Genomic DNA, 27,403 nt, shown 5'->3' with positions numbered 1-27,403 from the left:
AGTAAGCTCGTTCTATGCCTTTTTTTACAGGTATGTTTCTTCGTGGCCCTCTACTATAATGTCATCATTGGATGGAGTTTGTTTTACTTTTCCCAGTCTTTTCAGCATCCGTTACCATGGGATCAGTGTCCCTTGGTGAAAAACGCTTCTCATACCTGTAAGTCTTAAATGTATTCATGTTTATACAAAAACATTTGGAGCTTGGTCCAGAGTTCAGAAGTCAACTACAGTCTTATCATTGACAGGCATAAACTTTGGATTAGGTTCTTTCCTGCGATATTTTTAATCAAAACAATCACATGTCTCTTTTTTAAACCTACTTTTCTTAAAACTAATACTTATGACTAATGTAACTGAAAAAAAATTGAGGAAAAGATATGTTTTCTTAGTTTTCCAGTTTGTTTTTGGTACCTCAGTGCAGTGTATTTAGTCAGTTTCCCTCTTTTCGCTAGATAGTGGCTCAGTCAGTCAGTTTATCTTTAGGCTTTTCACATAGTAGCAGGAGAGAGAAAACATATTTAGAACTAATATTATTGTCAGGACTCCAAAAAAGCTGTAGTACCAAAAACTGTCTCATTAAAAATAAATGAACATATTTACTCAAATCCATAACAAGGTTTCTTCCCCTGCATTCAACATGTGGGAAAAGCCCCTCATCTTGGATTCAAGTACAAGGTGGAGGATCAGGTGGCCGCTATAGTCCTAACCCTGAGCTGGGCTCAGGGTCGGAGGAGGAGCCACTTCTCCCTCATCAGCTGAATCCCTACTGCCTTCTTCCCCACCATTGCTGCCTCTGCCCTGAGGTGCCCTGACTCCTACAGCCTCTTCCCTGTTGCCTTGCCTCTGTTGCCTCTGCCCTGAGACACCCTGCTGTCCTGCCACCTCCCCACCCCACTTGCCTCCTTGCTCCCTCACTGCCACTGTCACTTATTTGTGGCTCTGACTCCAGCTCTGGTCCAATCCCCTGCCTGAGGCCAGGGCTGGAGCTGCTACCATTGCAACTGCTGCTTCCTTGTTAGGTGGGAGTTGGAGCCCCCAAGCCCTCTGGGCTGAAGCGGGTCAGGTGCCAGAGCCCTGGCTGAGGGTATGTGATGGAGGACCAGGGAGGAGGGGGTGGCCAAGATGGTCAGGCACTGCAGAGGGATGAGAGGCAAGTGGGAGGGACCACAGTGTGGGGGAGTGCGGGCACTGGGGAGGCACATGCAGTGGTGGGGTGGTGCAGAAGGGGGAGGGGGGGACTGGTACCAGAGGCTGCAGCAACAGGGGGAGGGGCAGGCAGCAGGAAGGGCAAGTAGTCAGGGAGCCAGTTTGCAAGCCTGCTGCTTTCCTGTCAACTGCTTGCCCCCTGATGCTGCTTTCCCTGTTGCAGCATTGTAGAGGGGTGATTTTAGGACTACCCTCCAATGATTAGATTCTATACATGGAAATTATAAATTATAATTTATATAAATTTGAAGTCATCTTAGATTCAGGTAAATACAGTAGTCTTTAAACCCATAAGGTGAATATGACTTCAGTATGTTTATTAAAAGCAAACTAAATTTCTCTAAGAAAAATATACAGAATTTGTAACAGCATAGCAATGTAAAATTCATATGATGACTAATTGAATAATGAAAATAACTTTTAAACAAAGTTGAAAGCTAAACAATAATTATTGTCATATTTTGATATTGATTTTTATGTTTATTTTGGTGGCAAGAATACATTGAAGAACAATTTTTCTATATTTAGCACCCTATGAAAAAAAAGAACTTCATTGTGGTTACAGCAAGATGTTTACAAGTATATCATAGTTATAAGATTTTCCATTAAAGATTTCAGTGTCTTGTTTATTAAAATACCCTAATATAAACACATTAGGCAGTGAAAATCTCCAAAGGATCAGTGAATGACTTGTGTATCAAACAATATTATGTTTGCTTCATAAATCAAAAGGAACAGCAAATTATCCATCAGTTTGGAATCATAAGAAGATAATCCCATCCTGTCATGACACTGAGGGACAGCTAAGTACTCCTTATCTTCAAGAGTTGGTTATCTTACAATGTCTACAGTTTGCATTGCCTTCATCTTCAGAGTGTACTGCATTTTTATCTGTTTAATGGGGGTAACTAGTATAATTTCTGTATTTCTTTAAGGTCTTTGCCTGTTTTACTTGCATGTTCAATGCTTGGAGGCAAAGCTTCAGCCAATATAAATTGTCATATTTCCCTTCAATCAACAATCCGTTGAAGATCTGCTCCTTTTACAATAATCTTTAAAATAAACCTCTTTTCTTCCCTTCATAAACTATTCTGATTCAGCACCTATAGTAGAAACTGTATGAGTTCAAACAAGTCAGTTATTTAAGCGCAAGTTTATTCAATAACTCGTAGTAGCATGGCAGCCTTATGGTTATGTTGTGGCATATACAGTGCTATAATACACATAACCCCTTCAGTTGAATGTTACTGCTCAGGACCCTGTTTTCAAGTGCCTGAGCACTTTTGTACAATTAAAATGTTATTTTAACCTTTGTGTGCTAAACTACCTGTGTGAGTATATAAGATCTGCAACTGTTATTGAAGCATCCATGTTTAAAATCTAGCTACACCATATTTATTCCAAAAATAAATTGCTCACATTTTGCAGTAACTTTCCAGTAAATTACTATATGGCAAAACCATAGTTTAAGTGTTAAATGCAACTTGAACTTTAGTATACAACACATTTTGGTAGTGCATAGGTTTCTGCACAGAAATCAACTTCATTCAAAAGATAAAGGATTTATTCAGTAGGCTTCAAAGTGCCATCTCTGAAGGTCTCAAACTGTGATGTTTTTGTATTAGGAGTACCTTACAGATTTTTGTGTGTATATATAGTCTTCCTGTAAAATGATGGTACCGTAGTAGCAAAATATGTAAGTAATGTAAGTAATGTAAGTACTAAGATGGCTTTGGTATGTGATTAAGAGTATTTCCTACCCAGAATCCAATGACCATTAATGATTTGTTTATTTTCTTCCCAGTTATAGAGCCTGAATGTGAAAAAAGTTCTGCTACTACCTATTATTGGTACAGAGAAGCACTGAATATTTCCAGCTCACTCTCAGAGGGTGGGGGGTTAAACTGGAAAATGACTATTTGTTTGCTGGCTGCCTGGGTTATGGTGTGTCTTGCAATGATAAAAGGAATACAATCTTCAGGCAAAGTAAGTATATACTTTAAAGCATAGTTGAAATAGGTTTGGTCTTATGGTTCCTTATTGTTTTGCTCGCTTTGAGCCCCATTCGTAAAAGTGTTCATGCTACTATAATAACTTTTGTCATGAGGGCTGAATACAGCTCCTTTTGGAAGCCTATGCTGAAAACCTTTTTTTGATTAGATATCTGCTTTAGCTTTTATTTATCACTTCCTTATAAAGTCAGCCAATTTTGCTACTGAATTAATTAGACACAACTGTATTGACTCTAATGATTTTCCCCCATTTATACCAGCAATGAATTTGACATGGTGTGCATGTCTGAGGAAACATGGACAGTATTCTAACACTGATATGGGTCTTCACATGTGGAGTGCTAGAAAAAAGTGTTTTTTTTCATAATGGATTGGATTAAAAGTTAAGACAGTTTACAGCATCTTAATAAAATGGTGCATTCCTGAAAAGATGGAGAAAAATCCAAAATAGCTAATGAGCAAAAGTTTCAAAAGTACCATTTTCAGACATGACTTAGGCCAGATTTTTACATCTACTTAAGTTGGCCCTGAAGATGTCTTTAGGTAGCTAAAGATTCGTATAGGTATGTAGCGTGATTGTCAAAACATCAGGCATTTCTAGACGTGCTCTGGGAAGCAGTTGGGGAGCACTTTAATTAGCAGAGCTCTGAGAGCTGTACTAATGAAAAGTGCCCGGAGCGTGTCATGTGTATCAGCATCCTCACACAGAAAAATGGTGGTGGGGTGCTCTGAACTAAAAGCTTGTCTTTAGCTTAAAGCACTTCGCCTTCATTTTTCAGCATAGGGACGCTGATACACATGACACTGGAGTCTGCTGGAGCACAGTAATTATCATCCTTCAGCAGACTCAATTAAGTCTGTTCCAACACTTAATCGCAGCACATCTGAGCAGCCTCCCTGCATGCATATGGAAGCTCATCTACGGTCTGCATCCAGTAAAAGACTTTATTTCCTAAATTGGGAATTAAGCAAAATTTAGCCTCCTAATCCAAAATTACAATCCTGAAAACAGTTGTTTAGCTGCTGTGTAATTTTGGAGATACCAGGTCTAGCAATTTGAAATTCAGGATCCTCCGGTGCCTTATTTTGTACCTCAGCATACACCTATAATTACCCAACTCTTTCAGGGCTGAGTAGCTCAGCACCTAGTGTACAGTAAAGCTAACCAGACAGGCAGAAATTAGAGACATTCCTCTGTACATTTCTGTCCTCCCTCTTCCTTATTTGCTAGGTGTGTTTTCATGAGCAAACCTAATACACACTAGCAGGACTGAGATCGTGCTCCATTCATGATGCTGAAGTAGGACTACCATTCAGAAAATAATTCAAATGACTTTAAGCCAGACGGAGAGTAAAAACACAAGAAGCACCATTTTTCTAGATCTTAGTAAATTAATGTTTTACAATAAATAATCACTGTATAAAATATAGAAATAGTCTTCAGAGCAGGGCCTGGAACCCAGGTCTTACTTTCTCAGGACATGTCCTGTTGAATATGCTTCAGAGGAATGTTTCATCTTGAATTCTTGCCCTATCTCATGCTTTTTCTCTCCCTTTTTCTGGCCAAGTGGATCTAGAATTCTTGCATGCTTTCTAGATGAGGCATTTAAACATCAAAGAGTAGGATATAAGCATGTCCTAAGCATTTCTGCTGTCTAGATAGCTGCAAGTCCTTGCTCAATGTGATAGATATTTTGAGTCCCATTTTAAAGCACCTCTCGCTTCTCATGAACTGTACAGGGAATCTCTGTAAAGGATCTACTTTACAGAGGTTTCTTGACTTCATACCTACCATACAGGATGTGCTTTATTGGATCTAGCCATAGGTAACTTAAGTAATTTATAAATCAGATTTGAATTAGTACCGATATACTTTTGAAACTGCTGTAGGGGTTTATCAGAACATACCTTTAAAAATTTCCATTAGTTTATTGGTTAGGGCATGTGCTCAAGAGGTAAGAAACCTGGGTTAGGTGTCCTTACCCTTAAGAAGGGTTGAACAGTCATCAACTTTCCAAGACCCACTTCTCTAAACACCAGGTTATGGTTTATGGCAAGGCTTAAGACATCTTTCACCCCTTGTGTGCAGCCGTGGGTGAAAGCACAAGTAGAACATGTGAAGATGAAGAAAAAGTAAGTTTGATTAGGAGCTGTGCTGTTCCCCTGCGAGAGAGGAGACCCTGGGTTCTGGCCTTGACTTCTAATGTTGTTTATCTAACTCTGTAATGCAAAATGAATAAGCAGCCCATGGAGCAAACAAGATGAGTATGAATTTCTAGCTCAGTTTGGGAGATACCCAGCTGGGAGGTGGGACTCCTGGTCTCTGCTCTCAGTACTAATCATCCATTTTATCCCGTGACTAATGCAAAATGCATAAACAGTAAAGGCAGCTGGGACTGTTTGCATACTCTGTCCTTCAGGCTTTTCCTCCAATAATTCCTCATCCTAACTGAATCTGTAAAGATTGTATTTAATATGAGTGCAAGTACTAATCAAATAATTTCTTCTTATAACTTCCCATGCCAGGGAGAATTGTACTAAGTCATACTGGGAGCATCTACATGAGATGTTTAACTTCACATTGGCATAGTTTAGTTTGAGGTAAGCATGTGTGTCTACACATGCACATGCTTACTTCACATTAAACCTCCCGAATACCAAGTATATTTGCTACCTGCAAATACAAATAGTAAATTTACTTGGCATTAATAACGGCACTGCAGCACTCATGTAGACACTTGACTGGGAGCAAAATCCACCGGGGGAGGGAGTTAATTCCCTGCCCCCAGGAGCTGCCTGCTGCTAGAAGGCTCTGCCACAGGAGCCCATGTGGGGATTACGTCCCCCTGCCCTGGCAGCGGGGAGCTCCAATCCTCCTGCTCCCAAATTGCAATCAGGGGGTGGAGGCTGGAAGGTCCTTATCTCTCATGATCAGGGAGTAGGGGGCTTGGAGATAAGCAACTTCAAGCAGTGGCCAGTGTTGGGAACTCCCTGCTAGTGGGGGCTGGGGAGCTTGTTCCCTGCCCAGTTCCATGAGCATGGAGCTGAGGGGAGATCAGGCTGGGGAGCTTATTACCCCCCCAGCTCTATGAGCACAGAGCTGGTGGGGGAAAAAACTCCCCAGCCTGTTCTCCCACCCAGCTCTGTGCTCACAGAGCTGGGCAAGGAACAAGCTCTCCAGCCTCTGCCCTGTGTGGTCAGATGGGGAAAATGTCCCCCTGCCCTGGCAGCAGGGAGCTTGCAGCCCCCACTTCCTGTTTGAGATTGCAGAGTAGGGGCTGGGAATAAGGATTGTGCAGTCAGGGGCTGGGAGCTGCCAGCATGAGATCAGTTCTCAGCCAGCCCCAGGCTGCATAGGGAAGCACATGCAGCCTGGAGGTGGCTGGGGACGATCCTGTTTCAGGCAGTCCCCAGCCAGCTTTGGGCTGCATATGCAGACTTCCCCTCAGAGCCTGGGGCTGGCCAGGAACTGTCCCAGTCAGGGGCAAGTCCCAGCCCCATTCTTCGATTGGGTGATCGAGGCCCTGGGATTGGAAGAGCTTCAGGGGTGAGGTAGATCCCAGCCCTCTCCTCTGCTAGCTGCTCCACCAATGGATTGGGGCAGGGGGCTGGGATCTGCCACTCCCCTGAAGCTCTTTCCAAGTTCTATGCCCTTGATCTGGGAGCCAGGGCCAAGAACTTCCTGCTGCTGGGGCAGGAGAACATTGTCCCCACCCCAGCAGCAGGCAGCCCCCTGGGTTCAGGAGGCAGCTGTCTCCTGGTCTAATGCTTCCTGCCAGCCCCTGAGCTAGCACTCAAGTGGAGCCTGGACCTCCTCCTGATGGCGGTAGGGACCCGTTGCAGGGCTACAGAGAACTGAGAGCAAATTTGTTCTCTAACCTCCGCACGTGTAAACACCTACCCAAAAACCCTTACTCTGCAGTACCTTACTGCACAGTAAATCTAGGCTGCAATAAATGCATATATAGACATGCCCACTGTTATGTTATATTATAAAATATACAACCATTTTTATGGTACTCCAGATAAAAAAATAATTTTGGTATGTTGTTGTTGACAGTCAAACTCTGCCCAAGTATTGTTTTAGATAAGAATGGTTTGTGATAGGATGTTAGAACACATTAGGGGAAATTACTACGCTCCCCTTTAACATATGTCAATTTGAGAAACAATTTAATGTATCTAGCTTGGGCACAAAATAGCTATACCGAGTCTTTCAAGATCTAGTCAATTTACTGGCCCTTTGAAGAAAAGATGAGGAAAAGAAGATGGTATTTCATAAAAGGTGGCATTTTCAGATGAGATTAAATAAACTGACAGTGTCTCAAGAAGACAATTTTCACAGTGAGTGGCAAATAAATGTAATGATATCAAATCCACAGCTGTCTGGGTCCAGACATGGGAAAATAGGGTGCTCTGGTTCAGAAAATAAGGCAGAATTGTTTCCAAGGGTATCATTTCTCTAGTGTAATGGGTATAGCATTCTAGTGATGGGGACTAGGGAGGTCCTTCTAGAGCTGACTCAGATCCTACAGGTCTTAGTGTATTTACATAGATCACACAATATGCTTGGCTCCCCTTCCTTCTTGGCAACACAAAGTATTTGGTGGTATTACCTGTGTACTACGTCATATCACGCTCCAAAGGGACCATGAGATACAGATCATAGCAGTGCTGCACTGAGCAGCAAGTCACTTCATCATGCACTCTTGACTAAAATAGAATATGTTGGAAGGGGGGACAGGATAATTAACAGCTGCTATTGCTGTCCCTCCTCTTTGAGTCTGACCCACCCATTTAATTTTTGGGAAACTCCAGCGGTGTGTTGATCAACATGCTCACAGAGACGTCTCATTGGTATCCACACGTATCCTGTTTTGTGACTGCTTCTGCAATTTGAGTGTTCATTTCAGAAGTTTTCAGCAGTGTAGGGATATAGCCAGGCACACAGAGCAAAGCAGAAGCAGCAATTTCTGGTTGTGTCTGTGATCATTTGACTGCTGGCAGCAGCTACTTTATTTGCTCCCCTCACCAAGTCAGTCAGTGCCTAATGTGGTTGTCCCTCTTGTCCCCAACTAGTTATGCCCTTACAGTTTCTGTGAAAGGACGGTGTGTGAGGGCCTAACAAAAACATAAAATTGCAATCTTTGTCATGTAAATAAAAGAAAGTGTGAAAGAAATGAAATACGAAGTAGAGGAAGCTACGGGTGTCATTTTAATTTTGTTTTAATATTTTTCAGATCATGTATTTTAGTTCACTTTTTCCTTATGTGGTACTTATGTGCTTTCTAATTAGAGGATTGCTCTTAAATGGTTCAGTGGATGGCATTCGTCACATGTTTACACCTAAGGTATGTGCTTAACTTCTAATCTGTGTGTACTTACGGTTTCAATGGTAAATTGATCATTTATGAAACCTTTGAATAATAAAACATTGGGCTCATCAGCTATCTTTTAAAGTCTCAGCCTACTTGCATTGTAATAACTTTCAACATTGCTGTTGACTTTAATGACATAGGATCATGTCTTAAGGAGTGAGATACATCAGATGGAATCCATATAGGATGATGAGGGCGTTGAACCCAAGTTTCCATGTTCTGGATGAGTGCTCTGACCACCATGCTGTTGTATAAAAGGGGCGCACCACATTCCTCGTCTATGCATGCTCTCAACATGTCTACTAGATCAGGCCCTTCAGGATAATTTGGCAGCGGACTGCTTAGTTTGACAATCATCATTGGGTTTAGGTGCAAGCAGGCATTGAACCTGTCAGCCCTGCCAAGAGAGTGGTAGTGTTGGATATGCACAGAAATGGAACTTTTCATGACGAGTGGTAGAGTTTTTGATACCTGTGAACTTTTGGCATCTTAGTTATTAGTCAGGGGTCTTGAGGGCCATGTTATTGGCCTCAGTTACACAAATTGCACATAGCTTCCGCTTCAGGTACTTAATCCTTTTGTTAATATGGGCCTTGCTGCCTGGTTGTTGGGAAAAAAAACAACACATCATAGAAACATCCCTGTCTCATTCAAATACATTTTGCAGCTGCATTCAGTGAAATCAGGACTGACACAGATACATATGAAATAGAATGTGATAATAAGTATCCAATGCAAAATGACAAGAAAACAAGTAGCAGATTAAAATGACCCATATCAATAGGGTAAATTTACCCATAATAGCAATATTTTTTATAACTTCCATTGTGGTAATGCCAGCTGTCCCTAATTGAAGTCCATGACTTTGATTTTGGCACTATGCCAACACAAAGTAAGACAGTCCTTGCCCAGAAGTGGCATACAGGCAACATAGACAAAGGATGAAAGTAAGAAAGCATTATTTTCCCAATCTTTACAACGTGGGGAAATCAGAAAAAATAAGTAACTTGCCAGCGTCATACTGAAAGTCTGTACTTGAATCAGGAACTGAACTGATGGCCTCAACAACAAGACTCTACCCTTATGTATAAAACACTGTTAGGACAAAGTCAGAGGGAAGCTGTTCACTGCAATCCCTGTTTGATTTCTCAACATTTAGCACATGATGATTTAGACCAAATTAGGAGTAAGTTACTTACAATACTTTTTTGTATTGAAGCAATTCAGAAATAAAATTGTCTCAATTATTTAGTCTCTAAAAACAGTATTCATAATATCTTCTATTGGTTTCTAGTTGTAAGCCTCTAAAACTGATGTTTGCTGCTACCAAGTAGTTGCTTACATATGGGAATGATGAATTACATGTACTGTGGATATACATATAAGACTGGATGTTGGTCTTTGATTTTTGCTCTACTTAAGCACCAACTTGATGTTTAAAAAGGAATAGAAAAACTTCAAAAGAAAAGTACAAATGGGCCTTTTCCAAAGTCCACAATTTAGGGAATAGATATGAGAATATGTGGAGAAGCAGTTCAACATACTACACTAAAATTGAATGGAATCTGGCCTAGAGTACCAGACAGCAGAAAAAATTCTAATTTGAAACACTGGTAGAAGAATACCTATCTAGCTCCATCTAGTGAACAAGAACTAGTATGACTATGATACATATAGATACCCTGGACACATCTACATAGACAAAATGCTACTGCACAGTAGCGTTGGTAGGCACTAAACATGATGTGTCACTACTGCGCAGTAGTAACAAGCTACTGTGTAGTAATATCTGGAAAAAACCATGCGGTGATGGTAACGCTGGTTACTGTACAGTCATTTAGTATTTGCTTATGCCACTACTAAATGACTGCCCAGTAGCAATGGTGCAGTCCACCACTTGTGTAGATGTGGCCATTAAGAGCTTGAAGGGTGTGTTCAACAGCTGTCTGCATATGCACATATGTAATGTCAATACTGTACATTTTTACAGAAAAGATATTCCTACCTCCATAGTGTAAGTCATTTTTTTCAGGACTTCCAGAACTAAGATTAGATTGAGGAGACAGATCACCTTTGGAGGAAATTGTATTTATTCTGAAATGTTATTAAAATAGCATGGGCCATATTTTTGCTCACAGTAAGAAAAAATGATCAATTAATTGTTATGTTCCTATCTTCATGCTTTTTATTTTTACTTTTTTCCAGGTGACATTTAAAATACAAAGTACCTCATCATTAGTACTACATTTAATGGAATAAAATATTAATGGAAGTATGATAGGTTCACTGAGGAAATATATTAAAGTTCACAATTTACTTCTTTTTGGGTCTACTAACTGGGTAAAATCAAGATGACTGACCAACGTTCCCCTAAAGACACAATTTCAGTAAAATTTGATCACTTGAAGAAGCAGTGCAAATGGAATTTACTATTTGTTTTCAGTTTGGGGCCCAATTTTCCCTTAGATACCCAATCCATTTAAGTCAGTGAGAGGTCTCTGTGTATACATGAGGGCAGTGTTTAACTTGAAAATTCCAAAGTTAAATGCTATAGGGAAATACAAAACTCTAAAGCTCTTGGTTCAGAGATGATACCTTTTATTAGGCCAAGGCAAAATAGCAAATGTTGGAATTTTCAGTTTTGGTCAGAGGGTGTCCTGTGTATTGAGACTTCACAGGGTAAAATTTCAGTGCACTGAATTGTCACCTGTTTGCACTTGCTAGAATTCCAAATGACACTTCATTTTTGCTGATGAAAAGAGTCTCCAACCTTTACTAATTTGTTTTTAGAATGGAAGTTTACCATAAAGACATTTTAACAATACAAAAATCAATCGATCTACAGTTTAACAGAAAACTTAATACAGCATAGGCGAAAATTTAGTTGCCTGTTTAGTTATTGTCTGCTTCTGACAGTGTTTTAAGAATACAGATTGGGCAGAACCCTATTTCATTTTACATGCCAAACTCAGATGTGTATGTACTTTGGGCACTTAGGCACAATTTTTCCATTTGAGCTTTAGCATCTAACTGGTGTACATTATTTTCTTGGAGCGTCTGTTGTTTATTCATGCAAAATAAATACTGTATTTTGTAGTTGACATGTATTGTATCTAATTTCAAACAGCTTGAAATAATGCTGGAACCCAAAGTCTGGAGAGAAGCTGCAACTCAGGTGTTCTTTGCCTTAGGGCTTGGATTCGGTGGAGTCATTGCCTTTTCAAGCTACAACAAGAGAGACAACAACTGCCATTTTGATGCTGTTCTGGTGTCCTTCATCAATTTTTTCACTTCTGTGCTGGCAACTTTGGTGGTGTTTGCTGTTTTGGGCTTCAAAGCAAATATCATAAATGAGAAATGTATTACAGAGTATGAATATTCATTTACTTTTTAAATTATCATACATTTCACTTTGAAATTCACACATATTTTATGATTATCTTTATTTCATTGTGTTTTACAGAAATTCAGAAAAAATTTTAAAACTTTTGAAAATAGGCAATCTTAGCCAGGATATTATCCCACATCATATCAATTTTTCAAGCATTACAGCAGAAGATTACAATTTAGTATATGACATTATTCAGAAAGTTAAAGAAGAAGAATTTCCTGCTCTTGGTCTGAAATCCTGTCAGATTGAAGATGAACTTGACAAGGTTAGAATAATATTTGAGTCTGCAATACGGGGTTTATGAATGGATGAGTATTTTGTTAGCCACCTCTCTTCCTATGAAGTTAAAAAAACCCAGTCCCACCAAAAAAACAAACCATGGTACTATATACATAGAAGTGGTTTTATTTTCTGAAGAGCCCCATATGAAATATGTACAAATATGATACAAAAGTGATAGGGCCCATGGGATTATGACTCTAATTTATGTTTCTGCGTTGACCATGTACAGACATTACACTTTTACTGGTGTAAGTGATCAGAAACTGGTCTATACCCATAACAGAACAGGAGATTGGCACATGAAATTGGTCAATACCCATAACAGTATAGAAGTTCAACATACATAGACTGGTTAAAAACGGTAGAATCCAGTTTAAGATTTGCCCCCCGCCACCAAAGGCAAAGAAAGGTATGCTCTGCTTGCTACTGATGTAAACTGTGCCACTTACAGAAAATGGTATAATTTAGATCAATTCCGCCCTGGGTTTTTTTACGTGTCTGTACCTAGCCTGAGTTACAGTGAGCTGTGGTCAAACTCTACTGATCCTTAGATCATAAAACATTATGGAATTCATTTTCAGGTCTACTGAGTTTCCATAAAAATTAAATGGATCATGTACAGATTCAGCACTTTAAAAATATCAGACCTTTTAATTGTAAGACATCATTTTTTAAACATATATGTGACTTCATAGGGATGTGTATCACTTCACAGACAACATGATATCTTCCTTACTTATCAGGTGATTATCCTTACTTACCGGATCATTATTCTGTACCAGTTTTAAAATCTTTCTAGTAAGCCTGAGAAATATTTCTCTTTTCCACTGCGGACTGGAATTTTACATACTGTTACATCCCCAAATCAGTTATTCCTTAGAAGGACCTAAATCATGCCCAAGAGTTTTTTAATTTAAAACAAATAAAGGCTTCATAATAGTCAAGCTGGAAATCAAGCCCTGTATTTATAAACTGGGGAATGTAGTACTTGATGATATTTTATGAAGTAAAAACTGGTTAATTCACCTATGAGATAATTTGACACTATTGTTTGCCATCTATGGTTGGATCCAGATGTGGTTTTCAGCACTTGTGGTTTGTGGTGCTGAAAACCTTTTTGCAGTGCCACAAACTGCATAAGTTGCATATCAATCAGTGCTCAGCACGGCTAATTTGCAGTACTGGGGCAAGTTTTGCTACCATGATTTCCCACTAGCAAAAAAAATAAACCTGGAAAAAAAGCAGGAGCGCATGGTGCCTGAAGACAGGGGAGCAAGCAGCTCTGGGCTGGCTGCTCCCCTGTCTCTGCATGCCTCAGTGTAGGGGCTTCACTGCAGAGTCGTCCCCCCCCCCCGCGCCCCTAACAGTGCTTAGGTATGTGGAGCTCCCATACTGAGCCACACTGTGCCCCGACCAGGTGTGGAGCAGCAGGCTGGGGCTTAGGGACTCCACATTGCATGGAGATGGAGGAGCAGACAGCCCTGGGCTGCATGCTCCTCCATCTCCATGTACTACTCTCTGGCTTGCTGGGGCACAGGGGGCCTCACCGCAGGGGATGGCTAGCCCCTGTTAAGGCACATTGTGCCTTAACAGCCACCACTCCCTGCCCCCCCCTGCAGCACATGATGCAGCAGGACAATGTGCCCTGCTGCAAAGCACACGGGCAGGGGCCTGCACTGGGGCACGAAGTACTGGCACAAATTTGTGCTGCTACTATTTGTGCTGCTATAAAGGCATGCCCCTGTTTCATAGATTCATAGATTCATAGATGTTAGGGTCGGAAGGGACCTCAATAGATCATCGAGTCCGACCCCCTGCATAAGCAGGAAAGAGTGCTGGGCCTAGATGACCCTAGCTAGATACTCATCTAACCTCCTCTTGAAGACCCCCAGGATAGGGGAGAGCACCACCTCCCTTGGGAGCCCGTTCCAGACCTTGGCCACTCGAACTGTGAAGAAGTTCTTCCTAATGTCCAGTCTAAATCTGCTCTCTGCTAGCTTGTGTGGACCTGGCTTATGGGATAATTCACTTTTTTTCCATTACCCTGCAGATACCCCCATTTCCTTCTGATTTTCAATAAATGGTCATTGCTAGATAATTCCCCATTATTTGCATTCCCCTTGAAATGGTGAATTAACTAGAATTTACTGGGGTATTGGTTGTAGCTGTGTTGGTGTAAGGACATGGCAGACAAAGTTCTTTGGGTAAATCTGATATCTTTTATTAGACCAACTCAGTTGGAAATAAAGTCTTGGCAAGCTTTTGGGCACAAGCACCCTTCATCAGGCTGAGGAAGCATCTGCAGTAAGAGCACAGAGCAACTGGAGATGCTTCCTCAGCCTGACAAAGGGTGTTTGTGCCCGAAAGCTTGCAAAGAAGAATTTTTTTCCAACTATTTAAGTTGGTCTAATAAAATATATAAGATTTACCCAAAGAATGTTGTCTGCCTAGAATTTACTGTACCTTTTATGTAAAAATACCAGCATGAGAAGCGATGTATGCTATGAGCATCAAGAGCACTTGGACTTTCTTTTCCTGATGTTGTGCAGAACCTCCTTTCTCATGGAATTGGGTAGCAGTAGTAGGAAAAAATTTGTTATACTTTATAGTTGCATTTAAAAAATAAATTTCTAATAAGTTTGTATCAGTGTTAGGTGTTGTGACTTGATAATGAAGATGGCCACATTTTTCAGGTATACCCGAATTCATAATTTCAGTTACTAGTTAAGCTGAAGCAGAGTTATAGAAATTATAGAAAATTAAGGTTGGAAGGGACTTCAGGAGGTCACATCTAGTCCAACTCCCTGCTCAAACCAGGAACATCCCCAACTAGATCATCCCACTGATGAGGGCTTTGTCTAACCAAGTCTTAAAAACCTCCAAGGATGCAGAGCCCACAGTCTCTCTGGGTCAACTGTTACAGTGCTTTACTACCCTCCTAGTGAGAAAATTCTTCCTACTATCTAACCTAAAATCCCTTCCTGCAACTTGAGACCATTGTTCCTTGTTCTGTCATCTGCCACCACTGAGAGTAGTCTAGCTCCATCCTCTTTTGAACCCCTCTTCAGGTAGTTGAAGGCTGCTATTAAATCCCCTCTCAGTTGAGAAATCATATTTTACACATCAAATCTTATTCAACAAGGGTCAGATTCTATCTTTTCTGAGTAAGGAAGTTGGAATTTACACCCACACTTACAAAAATATAGCAATAAATAATAACCCGTTGTTATTTTGTCTCATAGTTTGCTCCATGCTCTCCATTAAACACATATGAATTTCTTATTGACAGGCTGTTCAAGGGACTGGTTTAGCTTTTATTGCATTTACAGAAGCAATGACCCACTTCCCTGCTTCCCCATTCTGGTCAGTGATGTTCTTCCTCATGCTCGTGAATTTGGGACTTGGTAGCATGTTTGGAACTATTGAAGGCATCATCACACCTATTGTTGATACCTTCAAAGTGAGGAAGGAAATTCTTACTGGTGAGTTTTATGTTTTCATTTCTCAATGATCGATAAATTATGTCTCTGTTACTGAAACAAATGACTTTGGGGAAGTATATGAAATATTTTGTGGTTTGATTGGAAGGAAGGATCTGAGTACTGAACTATAGCAAAGAGCTACATCACTGCATTCCACTCTTTGCTGTCTATCCATATGCACAGATACCCTCACATCCCCACACAAAATTTATCCTGTGTCTTATAGTGTGAGTACTACTAACTCTGTGAGTCCAATTGCACAAGAACCTACATAACTAATTATTATAATTAATTATTTGTAATTCTCCTACATCATTTACCCCTCAAGACCATTGTCATAGACAAACATGATAGTGAAATTATCACAAAGACAGAAATATCAATAACTAATGTCAGTTTTTACAAGTTGTGCACGTGGAGACAAAATGAAGGCTTCACATACAAGCTTAAAGTTGGCTTTTCCAGTAGTTATCCTTAATGATCCTTTACCAGCTGTTGCTTTAGTTAAAGAAAACAGGTCAAGAAATAAAAAGAAAGATGAAATTTACAGTTCAAAGAGATCACAGAGCTCCACAGTAGACCAAACAAATTTGTCTGTTTATCACTTGCAGAACTGATCCATGTCTGAAGGAATAGAGAAGAAAGATTAGAATGCAGGGATTAGCATTATTTAACGCTATGAAGAGGATAATGTCTCTATATCCACCATTCATGAGGGATGCAGCAGCAGAGCAGCTAACTATATTTTGCTATGACTTTAGAGATAAGAGGCTGAGCCCTACTCTGGACTTCAGTCAAAATTTGCCTCTCTCTTTCACTTAGCTGTGAACCTAGGGAGTCAGAGGTGGCTGAACATGATGCTAGTTACTAATCCCATTCCTTTGTGTACTGCTGGCTACAAAAAGTGGCAGGCCTTTCTCATACTAAACTAGAACTACTAGACTTGGAGGACTTTCAACCTGCCATTCATAAAAATACATTTACAGGAAGGAAGGCCTTAGTTCAGCAAAAAAGTGATTGTGTGCGTGAAGGGGGGTGAGTAGTGTTTTGGCCACACAACACCTGCTTAACAAGTGGTGCTAAATAGGAACCATGTGTCTTAGTGTGCTTCTGGATCAAATACTTAAATTCTCCATAAAGATAAATCAGATAATTTTGGCAGAAGTATAAACCAGAGCCACTTAGGAATTTTTGTACACTTTGCACCCAATCTTAAAGGTCTTCTCTGTTCAGACTGAAACCATATTCAATTTCCAGTAGAACTTGGGACAATCTATTACTACTTTGTGGCCCATTCATATACTAACTGGCCCCATCTACAAGGTGCTTACTGTTCAGTAGTTCGTTACTGCATACTAGCCAGTTACTACTGCACAGTAGCATCGTGTGGCACAAAGCGTGATGCAATACTACTGTGCATTAGTAATGAGCTACTCTGCAGTGGTAATGAGCTGCTGTGCAGTCAGCATCACCAGGAAGCTGTGAGGGTCATTTGGTACTTGGGTATGCAAGTACTATATAACTGTGCAGTCAGCATCTTTTGTAGACACAGCCACTGAGGCCAATAAAAAAGTTCCTGCACTGTGTAGAATCAGGTCTTTTTTATAGATAAGTCCACTAGTCCTTCAGCTGAAGAAATGACTGGGATTCTGTGACCCAGAGAACTAATAATTGTAGATGATCTGTAATTCATTGTAATTCAATCAGAGTTGAAGTTGTGATGGTTGCGAATGATTTCTTTTAAAAATTGTGGTCGGAAATTTTTCATCTTCTCCATTTTAACTGATGGAAAAAGACAAAACTAATGACCATATACGAGCATACACTGCATTTACTGTTTCCTTTGATTTTACCCGTACTTTAACTTAGATGTGTAATAATGAATAGTCCCTGAATTCCATTAGGGCAGTGTAGTATTTCAGTCTATATGCCCAAATGGAAGTTACTCAGCATATATATACAGAGCCACCTACCTGCCCAGCCAGCTTGCAGTCTACTAGGAATGTGCAGGAGCCATATAAACATTTGTGTATCCACACTGCATGTGCAATAAAATTGCAAACTGTGTGGAAATGCCAGAAATTACAGTAATTTAGCTGCGTTAGTGTCATTTAGGTACATAAAGTAAAATAGGATTCAACCCTTAGTTTTCTTAATCAGAAATGTCTTAATTTTATAACAGTCATTCCATTAATTATTTCTTATTTGCAGTATTTTCTGCTACTGAGAGAAAGGCTGGGGTTTCTTGGACATCTTTATTATGTTAATTAAAAGGTAGGAAGAAAAGAAGGGAAAACAGTGTCAACCTAGATTGAAGAAAACAATACAAGTTAAAATATCATTTGACATTTGGTAACAATTTCTGTTTTCTTTCTTTCTTCCTTTTCTCTAATAAATGATTATTGTTACAGTTCTCATTTCTGTCCTTTATTCTAGTCATCTGCTGTTTGGTAGCATTTTTTGTTGGCCTGATTTTTGTGCAACGTTCTGGAAATTATTTTGTCACAATGTTTGATGACTACTCTGCTACCCTCCCCTTGCTTATTGTGGTCATTTTGGAGAACGTTGCTGTTACTCGTATTTATGGAATAGACAAGTAAGTTCAGGAAACTGATTTTCTCATTCCTGTTATGGTTAATAAGTTGATATTACTAATTACAATAACTCTTGTTATTTTATTTTGTACATTATGAATATTGTACACTATGAACATCTTTCCAGGTGCCAGATAGACAGATTCAGAGACAGGGTTTGTGATCCAAAGTGCTTTGAAATAAACTATGCGGAATACAAAAACATGGAAACAAAGGGAAACACAGAGCTACAGGCTGTAGAAAGGCAAAGTTAGAATGTAAGGAGGAGGAATGACTTAAAGACATAGGTGAGGAATATAAATTTCAGTTAGACAATAAGAAAAGGGATTAGCAAGTAAAGGACAGTAGTTAAATTTTAACAGATTGTGATATTTTGTGTGACTTGAAAAAATAGTTTTCAGTGGCCACATATACACGAGATGCTGACTGCACAGTAACTGGCATTACTGCGCAGTAACATCGCTCAATGGCTTTTAGGTGATGCTGACTGTACAGTAGCTCATTACTGCTGCACAGTAGCTTAGCATCATGCCATGCTATGCTACTGCACAATAGTAATGAGCTACTGCGCAGTCAGCATCTCATGTAGATGTGGCCAGTGTGGCCAAGATTAAGACTGTTCCAGGAGCCAGGAGTAATCAGGGCCACTACAAAGGCTTATGTTATGAGAAGGGATGAATGGATTTTGGAGATGGAAAGCAAGAAGTAAAAAAACATTGTCAGTATCAATGCAGAGAGAAAAAAAACAGAGTTAGCTTGTTCTTGTTAGCTTTAAACTTGTCTTCTGGTAATTTCAGTGGGCACCCTCTAGTTCTATTATTCTGGAACTTGGTGAATAGCTGTTCCCTATTCATTTTGCCCAGACCTGTCACGATTTTATAGACCTCTGTTACATCCCCCCTCAGCCTTCTCTTTGCTAAACTGAAGAGCCCTAGACTTTTTCAGTTTTTCCTAGTATGAAAACTGCTCCATGCCCCTGATCATTATCATCAAGTGCTCACTGTGCATGTCTACATGTGCGTATTAATGTGACACAAACTCCAGTGCATATTGCACTAATTTATTGTTCCTGGGCACCATGTTTACACATGCACCTGGAACCACAGAATGTTAAGCTGGGTTGGAGCAGCCCTGGCTGGTGGCAGGCCCTGGGGGCCTGCCTGCCAGCCGGGATTGCTCCAACCTGGTTCAGCATGTTGCGGAGGGGCTGGCAGGGGTAAAAGGGTGCTCCAGTGTGGGGCTAGGCAGCAGACAGTACCCATGCTGAAGCACCGTCATGCCCCAGCCAGCCGCGTGAGCATGAAGTACTGTGGAGTAAAAAACTCTGCAGCAGGGTAGTACTTGCATATTTACCTGTAATAAACTCTTGCTGTAGAGTTTATTAATTTACTCCAGGCTAATAGTCCTGCATGTGCAGATGTTGAGATATTTGCTGCAGAGCTAATCAGACAACTCCACAGTAAACATCTCATGTAAACACAGGCACTGGGTGAGGTTGGGATGCTTGCTCCTGTAATAATTGAAAAGGATGAAATGTCCCTGCGACAAATTTATAATCCAAATCAGACAAAGATGAAGTAGTCAAAGCAGCCTATTCTACTGGGCTGTTAAAGTGGCATGAGTGACATTGATCCCTATCATTAAGCACTGAGAATACAGTGATGCAGTTGCGATGCTTCATTTGAGTTTTAATTGTTTCTATTTCATGTATTAGTCATCCTCCAATCAGATTTGAAAAAAACTACAATAAACATGCTTTCTGGTTTTCAGAAATTATTTCTGATCTGTGTAAATAATCCCTGGATTATTTATGCAGTAAGAAAGAATGTGCCCCCACCCCTGTGCACATGCCCTGGCTTAAATAAGTAATAGTTTTATTGTGAATACAGGAGTTAAACTAGAATATCTGCCAGCTCCCTTGCATTAGAGAGGAGAGGGTCTAGTGGGCATGACTGAAATAATCATGGCTAGGGGTGCCCCGTACATTTGAAAGTTTGCACTAGACAAAACACCCCATGAGTGATGGGGTCACTTGGGGAAAGAAGACTGATATAGATGAAGCAGCAACCACAGAGTGGCTAAATCTCTACTACATACTTTGATTTTGAGTCTGAAGGTGAGATTCTGTCAACATTCCTTCCTTTTCTCCATCCTGCTACCCCCAATGTCTTCTGCAGCTTTACATTTAGGCAATTTACTCAAGCTGTGCTAAGGTGCCAAGAACAAATTACAAGGCCATAATAAACAATTAGCAGCTAATCTCACAACACCCAGCAAAACACAAACCTTGTTGACTTTGCAATGAACTTTCCATTCCTAACTTTGATCGAAACCCTTTCTCAGCAGTAGTTCCAGGTAGTACAGAGGTCTTTCTTGCTGTGTGGCCTTAAGGTTGATAGACCAAAGATATTTCACATCACAGATGGTAAATCCCCAAAGATGGGGAAAATGTTGTATGGCCACATCTCTTGGAGGGTTGTTTTTTTTTTTTTTTTTTAAATGAGGAGGAACACGGCTTGAGTGTATGTACAGTTTGAATTTGTGGCAATGTGGAATGAGGAGACTGTTGGAATGTCCTAATAAATTCTCATCAGAGTTAATTATCCCGGGCAGTGCTTTGCTAGTACAGTTATACTGCTTCTGATGCAAGAGTGATCATATAAAGAACTAGTATAAAATATATTTGCATGGTGCTGCCTTATGCCATATAAACATATTCACAGAACCTTATCAGGCAAAACCAGCACATTAAAGCCCATACAGAAATTGGCAGTCAGCCAATGCAGATGACTAGTCTCATAAAAATTGTTGCTCCACCTAGATTTTTTAAAGGTATAGCCCCACGCAGATTTCATTGCATTAATACAATTCTGATGTGCTAAGTAGCATCCATATTTAACTTTAATTCAATTTTACATGCTGAATAGAATATGACTGTTGTAAATCTCATCGTAGATTCAAGAATCACTGTAAATGTTGAACTTGTATGTCAAATACATTTTTTTTCTAGCTTGATTTTTCACTCTCAGGCATAAGTTTGTTATGGAGTAAAGTGACCAAGATTGACTCATGGTTCAGTTGTAAGTGCTTAAGCATAATGGGAGTCTTTGCACATGCTCTGGGGTGGGTAGGGAGGGTACTTTAATTGGAGGGGCTCTTGAGAAGTTCTCTAATTAAAACCACCACAATGTGACATGTATTCAGCATCCCGCACTTCAAAATGGTGGTGGGGGCACTTTAACTAAATCTCATTTTACAAGCATTAACATTTTGAAATGTGAGGTTGCTAATTAGAATCCATCAGAGTAAGCATCGGAAATGTGTATAGTTACCCAATATTTTTAAGTTTACATTCAAACTGATTTTTATGTACACTGCCAAGCTCTGTATATGGTTGCCAGAGTAACCTGAGTTGGGAACCCACTATTCTTATTTACAAAAAACAAAACAAACAAAAAACAACCCCCCCCACAAAGTAATAGCATTTTTTTTTTTTTTTTTTTTTTTTGCTACTATGCTAGCACTAGAGATAGCAGGTATACACTAGTGTTCCGCTCAGCCAGGTTCTGTACAAACATGGAATGAAAAGCCATTCCTTGTCCCCAAGAGCTTGCAACTGAAGGCTAGGATGAAAAATGTATATAGACAGATAGGCAAGCACAAAAAAATATGAAATCATACTGGGTAGCACAATACATAGTGGTTTCTCCGCACTAGCTGTTTCACCGTCAGATTTTTGTAGGTATCACAGCCAAGAAGACCTTTAAAGAGAGATTTAAATGAGAAAGCTGTGTCAATATCGACAGGGAACTTCTCCAGTGTTCGAGGAAGAGCACTTTAAAAAGAATAAAAAATATAACAAGTGAGTGCTGAAAGCTGGCATCATAGTGTGTAAGATGAACTGTAGAATGAGGAGAAATCATGACAGACGTTGAAAGTGAAGATAAGTAGCTTATGTTAAATGTGATGGAAAAGGGAAAGCCCCATGAAAGGGGAGCCATATGCAGAATATACAAACCATTTGTGAAATCAATTACTTTCATGCATTTTAACAATATACAGACTATACTGTGAACAAGGGGATATTTCAAATGGTATGTTTTCATGGGATCTGATGGTATTTCATGCTACAGTAACCTCATAAGGGACATTTCTTTCATAGCATTCTTAGTACAGGAAAAGCATGTGTTACAGTACCATTTTAAAAGGGAATGGAAAAACGTCATCAAAGTTTGCTGAGAGAATCTCAAAAAGAACAAATTCTAACTGAATTCTCGCATTTGCTAGTGTCATTGGAGCACATGTACTCCTTCATCAGGAAGTCCTAAAACAGTAGGCGTTGTTCAAAATATAAGTTGCAGTGCCAAGGCACATTAGGGCGAAGTTAAGACCTCACACAGTCATTTTTCAGCAGCTCATATGGCATCCATATTACTTTGTGGATAATGTAGTTTGTTACAATCTAATACACACCTGGGTTCACAGGTGTAGAAATCTGTTAGGTCACTTGTAGATGTCTTGTTTTTATGTGAGTCCAAAATCAGTGACACATATCTAGGTAAATGACCCAGAAGAACATGAAAACATATCATAGCTCAAGGTTTGAGCTGGTTAATATTTCATTTGACACACATTGATTTTGAGAAACATGTTTGAAGAAGCATAAGAAAGATTTTGAGGACTTCGTCTGAGTGTAGTCCTGAATACTATGGACTTTCATAAAGACACGGCAGCTTTCAAAATGTATTTCTTGACTGTCTTGTAGTCATGTAATCTATATTAATGAGAGACTCATTGAATGTTCAGGAAGAAAATTAACTCAGCTGTCACCCAATGAGTATTGCAGTATTCTAAGTGCAAATGATTTTAGAAAGTGGTTAGGTATCAGCACCAAATTAAAAAAAACAAACCATAATTAAAATGGTAAGTTTTGACACCTTCTATATTATCAAGTAATATTGATATCCATGTAGTGTATAAAATAGGATTCACACAGTGCTCTTAATTATGTTTAACATTCTGGCAGACTGATGGCTGTAATGTGCTAAGAATGCTTGTGACACAGACGTTCACATAACAGTTGAACTTGTTTACATAATTATTGCTGCACTTCCACTTATTAATGTGGGCATCCAGACCTATATTAGAGAGAGAGAGAAAAATCTTGCACTTTCACATTGTAGCTCACTTTTAAATGAAAGTTTATTCTGGAGAAAACTGTGGGAATATTTGTATCATTGCATTTTACAGTTTCTCCAGTCTCAGTCTCAGTACAATGAAGTGATGTATTGTGTTCAGAGCCCTCTAAAAATTAAGTATATTTTATTACTTTATTAAACTTACTAAATATTATTGCTCATGGCCATAGACTTTCCTGAAAGTTATTTCTCAAAAAGAATCTTATTGTAGCCCTGGAAATCTGATCTGATTAGTCAAGTTTCATGCCTGAAGAAGGGTGTTTGTGTCTAAAGGTTTGCAAAGAACTATTTTTCCAACTATTTAGTTGGTCTAATAAAACATATCACATCTACCCAAAGAACTTTATCTGCATAAGGAGAGTTATACATATTGCAAAGTATTTCTCTTTTTATCTGTCCAGGAATAACAAGAGCAAAAACTTTACTAGCTTCTCCATCAAATGTACTTCATCCTCTATTTTTAAGACTCTCATCATTCCAGTTATGATTTTCTTTTAGTCTTGGACTAATATTCTTAGGGACTAGGACGATAATATCACATTCATTTTTGTGTGTGACTTACATCAGGATTCAAGCTTAAATCTTCTGAGGTTACAAAGCTAAGTGCATTAACTCATTGTGCTATTTAGCCACTGGTATGTTCCCTATTTAAAGACAACCAGAAGTAATTATTCCAGGATGTTGCAGCCCATTACTAATATGAGTTCTATGTACAAACTTGTAAAATAGATTTAGGGGCCGATATTTCTATGTGCACTTGATCTTGCAAATTAGGTGATGTGTCTTAATTACAGGCACTCAAAATTAGTATCTATACTAATAATGTCCTTTTCCCCCTTAGATTCATGGAGGACCTAAAGGATATGCTTGGTTTTTCTCCAAGCCAGTACTATTACTACATGTGGAAGTATATATCACCTTTAGTATTGTTATGTTTGCTGGTAGCTAGTATTGTCCAAATGGGATTAAGTCCTCCTGGTTATAATGCATGGATTGAAGATACGGTAAGCAATATTAAGGAAAACACACTGTTATCACTACCAGAAACATGGAATGTGTATTTAAAGTGATTTCACTTTGTATATGGAAAGAGAAAATTTAGAAAATTATGTATTTTATTACAAATATGAGAGAGAGAAGCATGGCCACTTTGATCTCAGTGGTACCAATATAAAACACACTTTTCTCTAATATGGCTTTTATTTCCAAAGAAAATCATACTGGTGGCATCTTGCCCTCATCCTTCATAGCACTCTTGGAGGATTAGGCCATGCTGGCAAAATAGGTGAGGAAATGGCTAATTTGAAAACCTGCTTCAAGGCGCTGATTGTACTAGGCCTCTGAGCAGCTCATGAAATCTGGGGTAACTTCAGTGCTTTAGCACTGATGGAAACTTAAGCCCTAGAGAACATAGTTTCATAGTAGCTAGTGTCAGGAGGGACCTGAACAGATCATCTAGCCTGACCCCCTGCCACAGGCAGGAATGAATGCTGGGTTCACAAGACCCCAGACAGGTGATCATCCAACCTCCTCTTGAATTTGCCCAAGGTAGGGGCGAGGACCACTTCCCTGGGAAGTTGGTTCCAGATTTTGGCCACCCTAACTGTAAAATATTGCCTTCTGATCTCTAACCTAAACCTATTCTCCATCAGCTTATGACCATTGTTCTTTGTCATCCCAGGTGGTGCTAGGGAGAAAAGGGCTCTACCTATTTGCTATTGATCTCCCCTGATGAGGTTGTACGCAGCCACCAGGTCCCCCCTCAGCCTCCTCTTGCTGAGGCTGAACAGGTTCAGGTCCTTCAGTCTCTCCTTGTAGGGCCTGTCCTGCTGCCCTCTCACCAAACAGGTGGCCCTCTTCTGAACCCTCTCCAGGCTGGCCACATCCCTTTTGAAGTGCGGCACCCGGTACTGAACGCAGTACTTCAATTGCGGCCTGACCAAAGTTGCATAGAGGGGGAGTATCACCTCTCTGGACCGGCTTGAGATGCATCTTTGGATGCATGACAAGGTATGGCTGGCCTTGCTGGCTGCGGTCTGGCATTGGTGGCTCATGTTCATCTTGGAGTCAATAATGATTCCAAGATCCCTTTCCGCCTCTGTGCTTTCAAGAAGGGAACTCCCCAGCCTGTATGTATGCTGCATGAACACCTTGACTGTCAGCAGAAACTGACTGGTAGTTTGGGGGATGTCATTAATGTCTAAAAGATGGACTGAAATGCTAAAGTGAAGAATAATGAAGTATTTTTTGATGATCTGGACTACTGATTTATCTTTTATTAAATACAGATGTATTAATGAATTTCTTTTCGATTGTGTAGGCTACTGATGAGTTTCAAAGCTATCCAACGTGGGGAATGATTGTCTGTATATCACTGATGGTATTGGCTATACTTCCTGTGCCTATAGTCTTTATAGTTCGTCGCTGCAACCTTATTGATGACAACTCTGGTAGTCTGGCATCCGTATCCTACAAAAGAGGTCGGATAATAAAGGAGCCTGTTAATCTAGAGGGAGATGATAGAAGTCTGATTCATGGGAAGAGTCCAAGTGAGGTGCCATCTCCAAATTTTGGCAAAAACATATACCGAAAACAGACTGGATCCCCAACTCTGAATACTGCTCCTAACGGACGCTATGGTATTGGATATCTAATGGCAGATATGCCTGATATGCCTGAGTCTGACTTGTAGCTAGTGAAGAAAAATACTTTCTTTTTTGTTTATCACTGAACATTGGTTCTCTTAAGGGAAGTGGCCAGCTTCACTTACTAGAGTGCGATCTCAGGTGCCCCATGGCTACTGTCTTTAAAATATCATGACAGTACACATAGCTCGAGAATTCCCTTTGGAATGATTCTCTGGTATTTCATTTGCATTGAAGGGAATATTCAGACACCCTTAAAAACTTGATGGCCTGTGTGTGTCAGGATAGTCAAGATTTAAAAAATGTTTCTAATTTTAATTGGGAAGCTTTCTATTGCTGAAGGACATATTACCTCAGTTGCAGCAATTTCCCAGGTGATCTAATATTTCTGAGTTCCTTGGTTTTTGCCTTCAGGTTAATTCCCCAGTATTAAAAGAGAGCTCCAAAATAGATCACCAAATCCATGTTTCTGCACATACTTGTATATACATTATGTAGATATGCTGTACTTATTTTGTTAGCACTGATAATTACTTAGGCTGTTCGCTGAGTAAATAAACCTTGCCAACTATTTTCTTACATACTAGCTGTATAGAGCAATAGTATTAGAATTCTGAGGAGGAGAATTGTGGGAAGACAAGAATGATTCCCAGTTCACTGGAGACTGCATAAGCTGTGGCTGTATATTTTATGTAAAATATTTGCTTTTTCAGTGTGAAAATGATGTAAGAGTGAGTCACTCCAAGGAGTGTGCGGATTCTGCATTTTTTCTATGCTGTGTGCCTAAAAAATCTTCTTGATATTTATTGTGGTTACAAGATTACACATATATTTATATAATATACTTGTAATGTAAATATGTGTATTATATTGTATGTAATGGTTTCAAAACTTGAAGCAAAATGGCTTTTTTTAATTAGTCTCTTTCTGTTTTGCTTCTGTTTTATGCAAAGAAGAAATCCTTGGGTTTTTTTCCCCAGTTAGTAAGTATTAAGAACTGTATGGCATTACATTTTAACCAATGAATAAAGCGAGGGAAAAAGGTGTTTGTTGTTTCCTGACTCATTTATTACAGTATAAAATTCTTGACTGTTAACTGGCCTGGATGGAAGAATGGAATTTGTAAATTGGAGATTCACACTCAAAACCTCTAAAAACGAAAAAATACAACTGGGACGTCATGTGTCTTTTAAATAATTGCATCAGGAATAAAGA

At 39.6% G+C, this 27,403-nt stretch overlaps 1 protein-coding gene across 2 annotated transcripts in view; it reads left to right on the top strand.

Annotated features, from left to right (window-relative positions):
• SLC6A15 (solute carrier family 6 member 15) overlaps window positions 1-27,234 on the top strand; it is a 69,311-nt gene extending 42,077 nt beyond the window's left edge. For both annotated transcript variants that reach the window (XM_006267903.4, XM_019480957.2), the window contains 9 exons: window positions 31-157; window positions 3,011-3,192; window positions 8,459-8,569; window positions 11,724-11,965; window positions 12,060-12,252; window positions 15,559-15,751; window positions 18,188-18,347; window positions 24,385-24,547; window positions 25,864-27,234. In XM_006267903.4, the coding sequence (XP_006267965.1) occupies window positions 31-157; window positions 3,011-3,192; window positions 8,459-8,569; window positions 11,724-11,965; window positions 12,060-12,252; window positions 15,559-15,751; window positions 18,188-18,347; window positions 24,385-24,547; window positions 25,864-26,235 (1,743 nt within the window). In that variant the 3' untranslated portion in view covers window positions 26,236-27,234. The remainder of the gene's footprint in view (window positions 1-30; window positions 158-3,010; window positions 3,193-8,458; window positions 8,570-11,723; window positions 11,966-12,059; window positions 12,253-15,558; window positions 15,752-18,187; window positions 18,348-24,384; window positions 24,548-25,863) is intronic.
• Window positions 27,235-27,403: the final 169 nt, after the last annotated feature.

This window comes from Alligator mississippiensis, chromosome 4, assembly GCF_030867095.1.
Source record: "Alligator mississippiensis isolate rAllMis1 chromosome 4, rAllMis1, whole genome shotgun sequence".
Lineage (NCBI taxonomy): Eukaryota > Metazoa > Chordata > Crocodylia > Alligatoridae > Alligator > Alligator mississippiensis.
This window is presented reverse-complemented; position numbering and strand designations above follow the sequence as displayed.